Genomic DNA, 13,906 nt, shown 5'->3' with positions numbered 1-13,906 from the left:
GTTCCTTTACCTTTACCTTTTAACAAACACTAAAAAGCAGCTGATGTTTCAGTTAAAACAACTATTCAGCCTTCTGAGGGTTGGGAGTAGGGAAGCTGACAGGCTTCAGACTGAGAAGCCACTATAGTGTGTCAAAAGCTATCCCACCCCCAACTCCCAAACACAGTTTCAGTAACTTGACCTGAAATGCTAAAGGCAAAAGGCAAAACCATAGACTTCTCGGGGCAAATGTATCCTATTGTAGAATTTTTTAAAGCCAAGTTGTTTATCTGCTGGAGGCAACCTAGAAGGCAGGTTAATTGCATATGCTGTCTGTTTATATATAGACATGCTTTTTAAAAAGTCAGGCTGCGTTATTTTCCATCGGCTACTTATTTTGTTGTTGTATGCTGATCACTGGCTGGAGTTAACCAGGGCCTATTTTTTTAATTATTATGTTTGCATTTGAAAATAATTAAACCAAGGCCAGTGCATTAATCAGACTGTAGGAACCTGTTGTTGTTGTTGTTTAGTCGTGTCCGACTCTTCGTGACCCCCATGGACCATAGCACGCCAGGCACTCCTGTCTTGCACTGCCTCCCGCAGTTTGGTCAAACTCATGTTGGTAGCTTCTAGAACACTGTCCAACCATCTCGTCCTCTGTCATCCCCTTCTCCTTGTGCCCTCAATCTTTCCCAACATCAGGGTCTTTTCCAGGGAGTCTTCTCTTCTCATGAGGTGGCCAAAGTATTGGAGCCTCAGCTTCACGATCTGTCCTTCCAGTGAGCACTCAGGGCTGATTTCCTTCAGAATGGATAGGTTTGATCTTCTTGCAGTCCATGGGACTCTCGAGAGTCTCCTCCAGCACCATAATTCAAAAGCATCAATTCTAGGAACCTAGGAAGCTACTTTCTACAGAGTTGGACCATGGACTCTGCTAGCTCAGGATTCCCTACTTGGACTGGCGAGAAAGCACCACAGTCGGTCTCAGCGCGACTCAGAGATGCCTTGCCACTGTACTCCACGTCCCCAAACATTTTTAATATACTGTACTGGTATCAAAGGGACACGGGTAGCGCTGTGGTCTAAGCCACTGAGCCTTGGGCTCGGCAATTCGAATCCCCCCACAATGGGGTGAGCTCCCGTTGTTCAGTCCCAGCTCCTGCCAACCTAGCAGTTCAAAAGCACGTCAAAGTCCAAGTAGATAAATAGGGAAGGTAAACGCCGTTTCTCTGCGCTGCTCTGGTTTTGCCAGAAGCGGCTTAGCACTGCTGGCCACATGACCTGGAAAAACTGTCTGCGGACAAACGCCGGCTCCCTCGGCCTGTAAAGCGAGATGAGCGCCGCAACCCCAGAGCCGTTCGCAACTGGACTTAACTGTCAGGGGTCCCTTTACCTTTTTACTGGTATCAAAAGAATGACACCTCGTTCAAACAAAAGCAAGGGATGTCTTATTTACTAAATCCAAATGATAAAGAATTCACGATTGACTGTATCCTTGGTGTGTATCCCTGATCTGTTCCAGAAAGAGATTCCCCCGTCCTGAGCTCTCCAGCATACATTGCATTTTCCTTTTAGGAAACAATCTATTAAGGAAAGAGACCGACATGACATTTTAAGACCAGTAGGTCTCATGTGGAAAAACCCTCATCGCTATCCGTGCAATCGTATGTTCCTCTGCCTTGGGATCCTGTTTTTGAGGGGTGGTTTTTGCACGCTTGCAGTATGGTTGACTCGAGGAAGCCACCTCAGTTCTCGCGGGAATTTTGCAGCCGTATCTGTGGAGCTTTTAAAATAAGATTGGGTGTGGGTGTATTTATACAGTTATTGGTAAATATGGCACTTTGGAATATAAGCAGGAGTGGCTATCTAATACATGACTGGTGGGGGAGGCTGTGATGTCATATAGAGGAGGGAGAAAGGTTGTTTTCTGCTGCTCCAGAGAAGCGGACACGGAGCAATGGATTCAAACTACAAGAAAGAAGATTCCACCTAAACATTAGGAAGAACTTCCTGACAGTAAGAGCTGTTCGGCAGTGGAATTTGCTACCAAGGAGTGTGGTGGAGTCTCCTTCTTTGGAGGTCTTTAAGCAGAGGCTTGACAGGCATGTATCAAGAATGCTTTGATGGTGTTTCCTGCTCGGCAGGGGGTTGGACTGGATGGCCCTTGTGGTCTCTTCCAACTCTACGATTCTATGATTCTATGATTGGCAACTGAGCCTGTGTTTGACTTTCTACAAGTTGCAAAGCCATGGATGATGAACCTGCTGTGCCCCCTGTTAAATATTGGAACTATATTCACACCCACCACGACCAATTCCCTTGAAGTTTAAAAATAACACACCTCTTAGAAATCTTGGGGGTGGGGGACTGGGGGAAATTTGTGGATTATCTGAAATGCTCAGATCAGTGTCTTCTGATCCTCAAATGGTTACCGGTAAGTGTGAGGGAGCAAACAGACGTATTAACTGTCTCAGAAGGACTGGAAAGTTTTGACACTAGCTATTTTTTTCATTGCCACCAAAGAGAAGTACAGAAGGTTCAGGAATTTCATTCATCAACATGTAGTCCTCCTAGCACAAAAGTTATAATGACCTTTAATAGATATGCTTCCACAGGGACAAAAGAAATTGTTCTTGAGTGCGTATATTATTAGCCCCACATTTTTCAGCGACAGTTCTTGACAGTACAATTCCTGTCACGCAAGTGGAGAGAGAAACAATTGGTATAATTTCAGGATCTAGTTCTGTCCAAAGACGGGCGCATTTGACGTGCTTGAATACCACCCAGGTCCAGATAAATAATAATTACATTGTGATATTTATTTTTTCTTTTAAAATCCTCATATGAGTGGATTGCCTAAGCATACTGTTACGTTGGGTTTCATTTTCCACGATTGAAATCGGTGTAACAGTGGGTGAGGAGAGAGGCTTTCTGCCAGAGCTGGCACACCCATGAGGCAAAGTGAGATGACCCTCAGGCCTCAGGATCCACAGGGGCAGCCGGCCTCCAAGGAACTCATCGCTTCTTGCGGCTGGATCTGTCACCTTCTCAGCTGACCCCACAATGCCACCTGTGCAGCCATCTCTTGGCAAATAGGTGGCACTGCCGGTGTTTGAAATTAGCCAGGCACCTGGCACATTTTGGACCGGGCTACCAGCCACTTGCGACCAAGTGAAGATGCCTGAGTGCCAGGATCGTGCCCGACATCTCCACCATCTGGGATCATCAGATAGGGACTGCTCCACACACTTATACCCCATCCTGTTTGTGTTTTATCTGCACAATCAGAGTGAATTTCAGGAACCAAAGTGTTGCCTCTGTGCAGCCTGAGCAAGAGTAGTGAACAGTTGTTGTAGCTTATTTTTACATTCCCCCCTCTTCCCACTGCCCTCCCCACAGTTGTGAAGCATACTCTTATGTTATGAATTGGCCATTTAGAAGAAGAGGTAGGAATCAGCCGGTGTGTATGTGTATGTGTATGTGTGTGTGTGTGTGTGTGTGTATATATATATAGAGAGAGAGAGAGAGAGAGAGAGAGAGACTCTCCCTGGATCAAGTGACTTTTCTTCTTTTAAGTTCTCCAAGCTCTCAGCCTAGTTCAAGGTTATCATCTAAACTAGCCATTTGTTTAACTGCTAATCAATCACAATCAGTCCTTCATTTGAAAAATAAGAGTCTAGAGCCGTCTTGCCCCGAAAGAGCAACTAGACGTTCCATTATGGGGAATGTAACTCTGGTTTAAGATGCTGTTTGGCACCTAGCCTCTACAGGTGAAACTCGAAAAATTTCTCTGCTTGCTGGGGGAATGAAAATTGGGTGAAAGCAAGATTTCTCAGAGCAATAGGCAAAAGGGGGCTGGAATTGCATTTGCTGTTTTTCTAGATCAGGCATGTCCAACAGGTAGATCGTGATCTATCAGTAGATCAATGGACATCTATGGTAGATCACCGGTAGATCAGTGGCTCCCCCTAAAGAAGCTAAAAAACTTTGGCTCCCCTTAAAAAGCTCAACATCTTTGCCCTGCACCCCTAAAATGACCCGAACCTCCAAAGACAGGCTTTCCTTCCTAAAAAAAAAGTTCAATGTTGCTTTCCTCTTCCCTAAAGAAGCTCAACAACTTTTACATGGAAACAACCCCCCAACATGGGCCTTCCTCCTTCCTAAAAAAAAGCACAACAACTTTGACCTGAACCCCCCCCCCCAAAGGGGGTAGATCACTCCCAGTTTTTAACTCTGTGAGTAGATCGCAGTCTCTTGGAAGTTGGCCACCCCTGTTCTAGATGAACTATAAAAGTGTTCTGCGGCTTTTTAGAATCTGCTCCGCTCAACTGGGGAAACCACAGCTGTGGCTGACACCAGTTGGCCGGCACAGCTTCCCAGTCAATCGCTGGAGTAGTTTGGCCGGTTTGGAAGGCTTTCACTTTTTCATCTAACGAGCAAATAAAGCCAGGGTGGGTGGGCTGCTTTCACTTTAGTTTTATTGAAAGATAGTCAGCCTGCCTTGAGGCGTGAGAGGAGAGGCCAAGATCGAGGGAGGAGCCGGCATTCACCTTGCTGGCGTGCAGCTGCAGGGGGACAAATTGCAAAGTCATACTGAGGTCTGTTCTCGCCCTGCGCTGCGGTCCCGCTGCAATGTTACGCCTGTCTTCACCCTTTGACGACAGGAAGTTAATTAGGCTTGATTTAGTGATGCAGACTCAGCTCGGCGGGAGAAATGCGACTTTTGGGCAAGCAGATACTAAGCAGGGTTCAGTGAGCGCTTTGCGAAACAAAAAGGAAGCCAGGAGTCGTAAATTTTCCACCAGCCGAATTTTGCAGCATGGATGGGCTGATTAGATTTGCCGGTTTCCCTTACTTTTCACAATTGACCCTGCTTATGCTAGTCGGGGTGGAGCGTGGGGAGAAGCTAGGAATTATGGAGGCTAGCCCCTGACAACTGAATCCTTGATCCACAGAGGGCTGAGTTTGAGCCAGGAGAAAAAGAAGTTGTGAGGGTACAAGGCTACTTGGGTCTCATCCCAGTCACGAGGGGAGTGGTCTTCCTAGATAGAAAAGAGCCCAAAACCAGTTAAAAGGGGTGTGGTGACCCCCTGTGTCCGTTATACTTCTGGAAGCACCTCAGGAGTGTGGTTGATAAAAGGGCCACCTTGTTTAAGAACCAAAGTAGTGAGATGTGTTGCAACAACTGAGTTACGGGACGGAAGTGGAATAACTGGAAACAAGCTGAGCATTTATTTACCTTCTAGTCTAGATTACCTGAAGCGTAATAATTGAACTTAAGCAACTGAAGTTTAAAAGAAGCTGTGCTAGATTAGAAGCCTGTCACATCCATTAGATTTAGTATAATTATTAATAGGTTAACTGTTTCCTGAAAGGACATTATCTCCTGATAACATCCTTTGTTTTATCCCAGGCATCCCCAAACTCGGCCTTCCAGATGTTTTGGGACTACAACTCCCATCATCCCTAGCTAACATGGGATGATGGGAATTGTAGTCCCAAAACATCTGGAGGGCCAAGTCTGGGGGTGCCTGTTTTATCCACTTTGTTCTATATAACAAATATTTCTTATTCGTTCAACTTTTGCCTGAGTAAGTATTTCCTCACACAAAATCCAAAAGATAACCTGCGGTAGTTACTACAGAGTGTGTAGGTAGGTGGGATCTGCCGCAGTTGGTATATGGCGGTGGGATCCTCTACAAACAGTAATAAAAGAATCCTGGTTTTATTAATCAAGCAAATTTTGCCTGGCATTCAAAATGCATCGATAGTGTCAAGTGAATTTGCCTGGAGAAGCAACTTCACAACTGAGGTGCCACCACAGAAAAGGTCTTCTCTCCAGTAGTCAGATATGTAGCCTTCTGATAGCTGGCAACACCCGGCGGAGGACTCAGTTAAACCATTCATTTAGATGGGAGAATGTATAGGGGTGATTCAGAGGCACTGTTGGGTTGAGGAACTCAACCTGCAATATCCCTGCTTTGGTCATTGAGAATCTAGCCTCCTCCCTTCCTTCACAGCCCTTCCAATCCACCTGCATCGCCCACCCATCCCCTCCAGATTCTGTTTCCCGGTCACGCGAATAATATGGCCAACTGGTTATAAATCTAGAAGGTAATAATATTTGTGCGTATGCTTCACCTGTGCAGGCTTAAATGTCTCCTGTGCCTCTTCACCTACTCCCTCAAGCACGGTTCGCTCAGGAACAACAGAATTGAATGATCCCGCTGCTACAACCAGTGTTGGCCCTCCTTTGAGCACCCAGAAAGGAGCCTCCGTGACACTTACACTCCCAGGGGGACTTTCGACGCAGGATAGCACCACTGCTCCTACCACCACAGTGGAAGCTTTGAGTGCAAACCCCGTTTCGGCTGTAACGTCCCTTTCAGGAGCAACAGCCCCGGGTAGCTCAGCAGCAGCTCATTCATCACCGCAGCCAAACACTGGCTTACAAACCACGGAAGACACATCAGCCTCTGCGACACCAGTTGCCGGCACCATTCCTCACTCAGAAACCGCACCAGTCAGCTCTTCGCCTACTCTAAATGGATCGTCCACCAACCCTTTTCCTACTAACGCCACCTATCTAAGCACCGCTGGTGCCACCCAAGTGCCGAGTGCAGAAACATCTCCAGCAGCTGTGTCCTCGAGCAAACTCCCTACTGGAGAGACAACATCTGGAGAGACATCTGCGGCAGCATCCTCCCCGGGCTCCACGCAAGGGGCTACTATTTCTTCTCAAGTGGATCTGTCAAGTAAGGCTACTCCAGTGACCTCTACTGGCAGTACCACGTTCTCTGTGGGGGTAACCATACAAGAAGTTCAGCGGGCTTTGAGTTCGGGTGAGTTGGCCTGTTTCCGTGCTTTGCACGGCAATGGTTGTGTTGACCATTTTTTTCAACTTACAAATGTGTGTTCGGAACGCATTAAATTCGTAAGTAGAGGGACCACTGTATACGTTTCCCTCTTCAACCAGGCCTGTGGCCTCTTAAGAGTGGATGGGGTGTTTTTAATGTATTGTTTTAATTTGGGGTGTTAATATATCTATGTGGGTTTTCGTTTGTTTGTTTTGTTTGTAAGTCACTTTTGAGTTGCCTTTGGCAAGCAAAAGCAACCAGTAAATTTAATTAATAACAATACACAACAGAACACACCCACTAAAAAAATTTCTGTTCACCCTGATACATTTTAACATTTCTGAAAAATGGACTCAGTGCAGAACTTGTAATAATCCATGGTTTGCTATTCACCATAGCATAGAACCCAAACTACAATATATACGGTAATAGGCAAGCCATGGTTTAGAGTTGTTTGTCTGCTTTCTTTAGCCGTCCTCTCGGCCCTCAACTTTGAAGGTGCATTCCTATCTCTTACTTTCTGTATGTGATGCAGCAGCTTGTAGAGTGATGGCCACAACTATTGTGTTTCTCCCATCACTCCATACATGCATCACGCCAGATCATCATTAGAATAAACCAGGGTTATAATGCTTCTGTCTGATCCTCAGTCACTTCAAAGAGTGGCAAAAATATATCTCTAAATTTATCTGGCAGGGGAAGAAGCCAAGAATAAAATATAAATTATTAACAGATTCTAAAGAGAGAGGCGGCTTCTCCCTGTAGTTCCCAATTCTGGTTTGCCAGCCGATTGCAAACCACGTCTTGTCAATTCACACAACAGGCCAGAGCAAATTTAAACTTAACCATGGTTTAGAGTGATGTCTGTATTCATCTGTAGAGTTTAAATCATAATCATGGAAGTTGCAGATATCATTCTTGAAAGCTGTAAATAAATCCTTAATATCATTATCATTTTATTTGTATGCCACCTTTCCATAGTTAAAAGCACGCTCGAGGCAACTTACTACGTGAAAAGATTGACATAATTACAAATATAACAAAATAGTCATAAGCAATAAATTAAACACATCAAAAAGTACACAACAGGGCCGTCTTAAGCCCATCCAGCGCCCTGGCGCAAAGGTCCCTCCAGCTCCCCCCTCTGAAAGTGCAGCACCAAAGCGATTATGCTGAGGCAGCCGCCCTTCTATGAGCTGGTGGGCTACAGGCAGCCCCCTCCCGCCTTGCTGGCCAAACCAGCTCCTGAGCAGCCAGACTTTGCTCCAGAGCCTCTCCAAGGACCCGGGAGTGCCACATGGACCATGGCAGCAGCGGGAGGCCACCTTCGATGACTCTGCGCTGCTCCTCCTTCTCGTTTCCCCAGCGCTGGGTTCCGCTCAGTCAAGCTTTGCCACCAGCGCGCGCACCACGGGACCAGCAAGAGCTGTCTGGGCGCTGCGCGCGCGCCGGTAGCAAAGCTCGACTGAGTGGAGCCCAGCACGGGGGAAAGGAGGAGATGCGGCACGGAGTCCTCGGAGAAGGAGAGAGATGCAGCGCAGCCTCTCAGCTCGTGGAGCGCAGTCCTGGCCAGATCGCCGGAACCCTGCGCTCACTTGGCGCCCTTCCAGCGCCCTCCAGCGCCCGGCGCCGTAGTTCACAGCGCCTCTAGCCTCTATGGCTACGACGGGCCTGATACACAACCAAATTGAACAGTTTCCACATAAATCACCACAGGTTCTCCCAGGGCCGGCCCTACGGCCAAGCTGGGTGGCGCAGGGCACCACGGTGCCGGCCCGCCACGGCAACCGCGCTGTGCCTGCCCACCGCGCTGGGAAACGGGGCAGGGGGCGCCGAAGGGATCCGTCGCACCACGGCGCCAGGGGCGCTTAAGACAGCCCTGGGTTCTCCAGCCTTGACTTTGAAAGTACCTTGAACACATGGAACCTACTACGGTAGGCTGTCTTTAGTGAATGAAACAAGGAGAGAAAGAGCAGATAGAGGGCCTCTAGTACTCAGGCAGCCGTTGGTTTTTCCCCCACTACAAAAATTAATGTGCCCCCCCCGATCCCTCTCCTTGCTTTTACAAGCTAGTATAAAAAAAAGCTAGAATAGCAGTTAGCCACTTAATAAGAGCGCACAAGCTTTGAACGCAGAAGTTCAAAGCCCCAGAGATTAAATCTCTTAGCCCTAATGTTACTTGATGGCCTTGAGCAAGCAACCATTCTCTCCCCCTCACCTCTGCTGCTTAAATAGGAGGATGATAGGACTGACCTCAGAGAAGCGGTTGAAAGGCGCTATATCCGTCCTAGTGGCTATTATAATTACCCCACGCTGTTTAAATCTCAAACTCTGTCTGCATGTGTGCAGATTTTAAAATCACAGGATTTGGAGTCGGCGCTTAATATGCTTTGAGCTCTCCGTGCTCAAAGCTTTCTTGGTTTGCCGCGTTTTCTACATTAGAGGGCAGTGTGCCTGTGGACTGAATCATAAGATGAAAAATAATCTGGATGGTTGAAGGTGAAACTGTGATCTCCTTTGCTATGCAGGCAGCATTGCAGCTATTACCATCGTAGTGATTGCAGTGGTTCTGTTGGTGTTCGGCATAGCCGCATTCCTGAAGATCAGGTAAGAATTGGTGCCCTTATTTAGAGGGGAGGCAGTAGTTCCTTGGGGAGAGGCTGGCTTTATAACTATGGTTCTTACAGTCACTCCTCCACAGCTGAAAGTGGGAAGAGCCCCTATAAAATTCACTTCTTACCCAGATAGCATAGACATCTGACGAAGAGTACTCAATCCCAAATTATTCCTAGGGAGGCATACAGAAGCTGTGCAAAAGCCCAGCAATAGGAGTGTCAACAAATGCAACAGTAAACTGACAACAGGCTACCACAGATGAGAAACTTAGAATCATAGAATTTGGAAGGGACCTTGAGGGTCTTCTAGTCCAACCTCCTGCAATGCAGGAATCTCAACTAAAGCATCCATGAGAGATGGCCACTCAACCTCTGCTTTAAAAACTCCAAGGAAGGAGAGCCCATCAGCTCCACTGTCAAACAGCTCTTACTGTCATAAATTTCTTCCCTGGTGTTCAGTCAAAATCTCCTTTCTTATAAGTTGAAGCCGTTGATTTGGGTCCCACCCTCTGGAGCAGAAGAAAACAAGCTTGCTCCATCCTCTATGTCTTATAGCCCTTTAGATATTTGAAGATGGCTATCAAACCTCCACTTGGTCTCCTTTTATCCAGGCTGAACATATTAACTCCCTCAACCATTCCTTGGCTTGGTTTTCAGACCCTTGGCCATCTTGGTCACCTTCCTCTGCACATAGTCCTCCAGTTTGTCAATATTCTTCTTAAGTAGTGCTGCCCAGAACTGGACACAGTGCTCCAAATAGGGTCTGACCAAAGCAGAATAGAGTGGGACTATGACTTCCCTTGAAGTGGACACTAGACTCCTGTTGATGCTCCCTAGAACAGCTGCTGCATCACACCGTTGACTCATGTTAAGGTTGTGGTCTACTAAGATCCTTAGATCTACTTTTTTAATTACAGTGGTACCTCAGTTTAAGAACAGTCCTCTTTACGAACTATTCGGTTTACGGACTCCGCAAAACCGGAAGTATTCGGTAAAACCTTTATTGGCATCAAACAAACACGCAAACAAAATAATAGCAGATTAAAACTATCACTGTGGCAAACGCTGTGTTAAGAGAGAGAAGGGAGTATTCCGCTATCCACTTTCATGACATTGGGGCTTCTAATAATTCAGACGTCTGCAGATTATAACGACGAGAAAATAGCAAATGAAGATAATGAGCCACCATCTTGGTGAGCTCCTGGTCCTTCCCCAACAATAGGAATTGTAAGATTTCCCGCTCTGGTCTCCTTCTGGGGATGCAGAGCCGGTCCAGGAATTGTTGACAAAGGTCGTCGTAAAGCAAAACCGGAAGTAGTGTCCCGGTTTGAGAACTTTACCTCAGTCTAAGAATGGAATCCGAACAGTGGAAGGGCACCGGCGGCGGCAGGCCTCATTAGGGAAAGCGCACCTCGGTTTAAGAACGGACTTCCAGAACGGATTAAGTTCCTAAACCGAGGTACCACTGTAATCACCATTTGATCTTCTCAGATAGCAGTCCATTCACAAGCACTTTTAAATGTCTGATCAGCCTGAAAGTTTAAGTAACGGAAGTACAATCCCCAAAAGGACAGCGGGAGGAGGCAGGTGAAAGAGGGATGGCTATGGTTATAATTTTTACTCCAGAACCTTACATTTCTGTAATAAGCATAGGCTGACCAGAGTACGGTGCTGTTTCTGTTTCACCCTCAGGCATTCTTCGTATGGGAGACTCTTGGATGACCATGACTATGGATCCTGGGGCAATTACAACAACCCTCTCTATGACGACTCTTAAATGGAGGAAGACCCATCAAAGCCAAAAACTGCTCGTGTATTTATGAAGCACTTATTTCACTAAAAGCGCCATGGTCCGATAATCCTTCCGCATACAATGTTGTTGCTCCTCCTGCTGTTTCTGCTGATGTGTTGTCACCATATCTCTTTGCAGCGCGGGCCCCCAAACCCACCAAATGAAAAACGAGCCAACCAGAGTGGAGCGTTCAGCAACAAATCGGGCAAGAGTTGGAATCCGTAGCTGCGAGAACACTTGCTCGCGGGAGCCACTGCCTCCAAATCCTAACGTTCTGCAAAGTGATTAGGATTCCTGCAAAAAGGGATGAAGTCCGTGGAGAGTTTCGCCACCAGGGCTGCTGCGGCCATTTGAGATCGCAGCAACTCAGTTGTAACAGGGAACCTGCAATGAAGAACGTGACCTTTTTAGAGTTGTCAGATAGCAAAAATTCGTGGTAGAAGTTGCTCAGGCGTCTCCGAGAATTAAACGGCAGGTCTTGATTCTTGCTTTAATTGCCTTTTCCGGGTTGTCTCCTTAAGAAAGCGTTCTGATTAAAATTCAGTTGAAGGTTGGAGCAACTTGATACTGCACTGAAGTTCTTGTTCAATGTTTTGTTAAAGAAAGGCAGAATTGTCACACTTCCAGTAATAGCCACAAATGGCAGTCCCTCCTGCTTCCCTCCCCAGCCTTTTTAGTGTCCAGTTCATTGGGGCCTCCTTTCACAAAAATCTATTACAGTTTGGGCAATTGTTTTTGGAAATATATTGAAGCCCAGTGTGAAGTCATGAGCCCACCAGCTCATGGTGAAGTTATTGTTCCCTCCCAAATACAGAGGCTCTCCATGGAATTGCCTTCAATAAAGTTTGTTTTGTGGGGACCATTTGGAAAAGCAAACTCTCAAGGGCTATTTTTCCACACCCCAAGTTTGTCCTTTGTCAGTTCAGACGTGTTTTTCAGAAGTGTGTTCTCTAGATAAGGGGGTCCTCTCACCTTTTGAGCCTCTCTGTGCAAATATAGATTAGGAAAAAAGCAGAAAAGGTGGGCTTGTAATGCAAATGTAGCGAAGTAAAACCCCTCATTCTGCATTATTGAGTTCCTTCCAGCCGATGTCATCTAATATTAAGCTTGAACCCTAGACACAAGCCTTTGATGTATTTTCCATTATAGAAAGTAGGAAAGAAGGATTCCATTTCAGAAAAGACATTTTCAGTACTACAGTGTTGCATTCTGCCTTCTCAGTATCCAAAGTCTACCAGGTATTGGTTTTTTAATCTCCTTCCATTCCATTTTAAAGGGCACAAAATCACATTGGTAAATTGAATTGATTTTGCACGCAAATCTGCTGTCACAATGAGGTTTGAACAACATATTATGCAGAGATTGGGGGTGGGGGGGATTCCCTCGTTGTTTTATATCAAACCCAAAAAAGACAGGGCAGCATGTGTGTGGCTAGAAGCAGGGAAAGTGAGGAAGGAAGGAATGATTCTCCCACAGCCCCTAATTTCAAAAAGTTGCTGCTGTGCTGGATGGCAGAGATACCAGATGAACCTCCAGCAGCACACCTGTGTTTCTCTGTTCTTTCATTTTTCTGTTTCGTAGCACTCTTGTCTCGGCAACTTTTTTGCATTAAAAGCTGGATGGAGGAAGATTCTTATGCAAAACTATTTAGTGCACAGTGTAAGAAAAAAAATTGATTCCCCCCTCCCAGAGGCTAAACGGCTACTTGTTTGCACTACAAATAAACTTTGACAATAATAAAGATCTCTCTTTCATGCTGCTTTTCTATAGAAGTAAATCTGTTAAACACGGGATGTGGGTGGCACTGTGGTCTAAACCACAGAGCCTAGGGCTTGCCGATCAGAAGGTTGGCGGTTCAAATCCCCGCGGCGGGGTGAGCTCCTGTTGCTCAGTCCCAGCTCCTGCCAACCTAGCAGTTCGAAAGCACACCAGTGCAAGTAGATAAATAGGTACCGCTCCGGCGGGAAGGTGAATGGCATTTCCTTGCGCTGCTCTGGTTCACCACATGACCCAGAAGCTGCATGCTGACTCCCTCGGCCAGTAAAGCGAGATGAGCGCCGCAACCCGAGTCATCCGCGACTGGACCTAATGGTCAGGGGTCCCTTACCTTTACTAAACCTGTTAAACAGAAGTTAGCACAGAGTTTGGGGGGGGGGTTGTACACATTGCCAGCTTAAAGCACAGCTAAGGTAAAGGTAAAGGGGCCCCTGACCATCAGGTCCAGTCGTGTCCGACTCTGGGGTTGCAACGCTCATCTCGCTCTATAGGCCGAGGGAGCCAGCGTTTGTCTGCAGACAGCTTCCGGGTCATGTGGCCAGCATGACAAAGCTGCTTCTGGCGAACCAGAGCAGTGCACGGAAACGCCGTTTACCTTCCCGCCGGAGCGGTCCCTATTTATCTACTTGCACTTTGATGTGCTTTTGAACTGCTAGGTGGGCAGGAGCTGGGACTGAGCAACAGGAGCTCACCCCGTTGCAGGGATTCGAACCGTCGACCTTCTGATCAGCAATCCCTAGGCTCTGTGGTTTAACCCACAGCGCCACCTGGGTCCCTAAGCACAGCTAGGCCGTTGCTTTTCTCAGTCTGGATCGAAGCTGGTTTTGGGGGAAATGCCTCAAAACACAGTCTTTCAAAAGAAATGATGGGATGAGGATGGATTG

General features: G+C 46.8%; 1 protein-coding gene across 1 annotated transcript in view; it reads left to right on the top strand.

Moving 5' to 3' along the window:
- Positions 1-12,987, top strand: part of PARM1 (prostate androgen-regulated mucin-like protein 1) — a 33,817-nt gene extending 20,830 nt beyond the window's left edge. Inside the window, exons 2-4 of the mRNA XM_035101853.3 lie at positions 6,132-6,824; positions 9,368-9,446; positions 11,147-12,987. Coding sequence (XP_034957744.3) covers positions 6,132-6,824; positions 9,368-9,446; positions 11,147-11,231 — 857 coding nt within the window. The 3' untranslated portion in view covers positions 11,232-12,987. The remainder of the gene's footprint in view (positions 1-6,131; positions 6,825-9,367; positions 9,447-11,146) is intronic.
- Positions 12,988-13,906: the final 919 nt, after the last annotated feature.

This window comes from Zootoca vivipara, chromosome 12 (genome assembly GCF_965207765.1).
Source record: "Zootoca vivipara chromosome 12, rZooViv2.hap1.1, whole genome shotgun sequence".
Classification (NCBI taxonomy): domain Eukaryota; kingdom Metazoa; phylum Chordata; class Lepidosauria; order Squamata; family Lacertidae; genus Zootoca; species Zootoca vivipara.
Note: the sequence above shows the minus strand (reverse complement) of the source record. Positions and strands in the feature narration are given on the sequence as shown.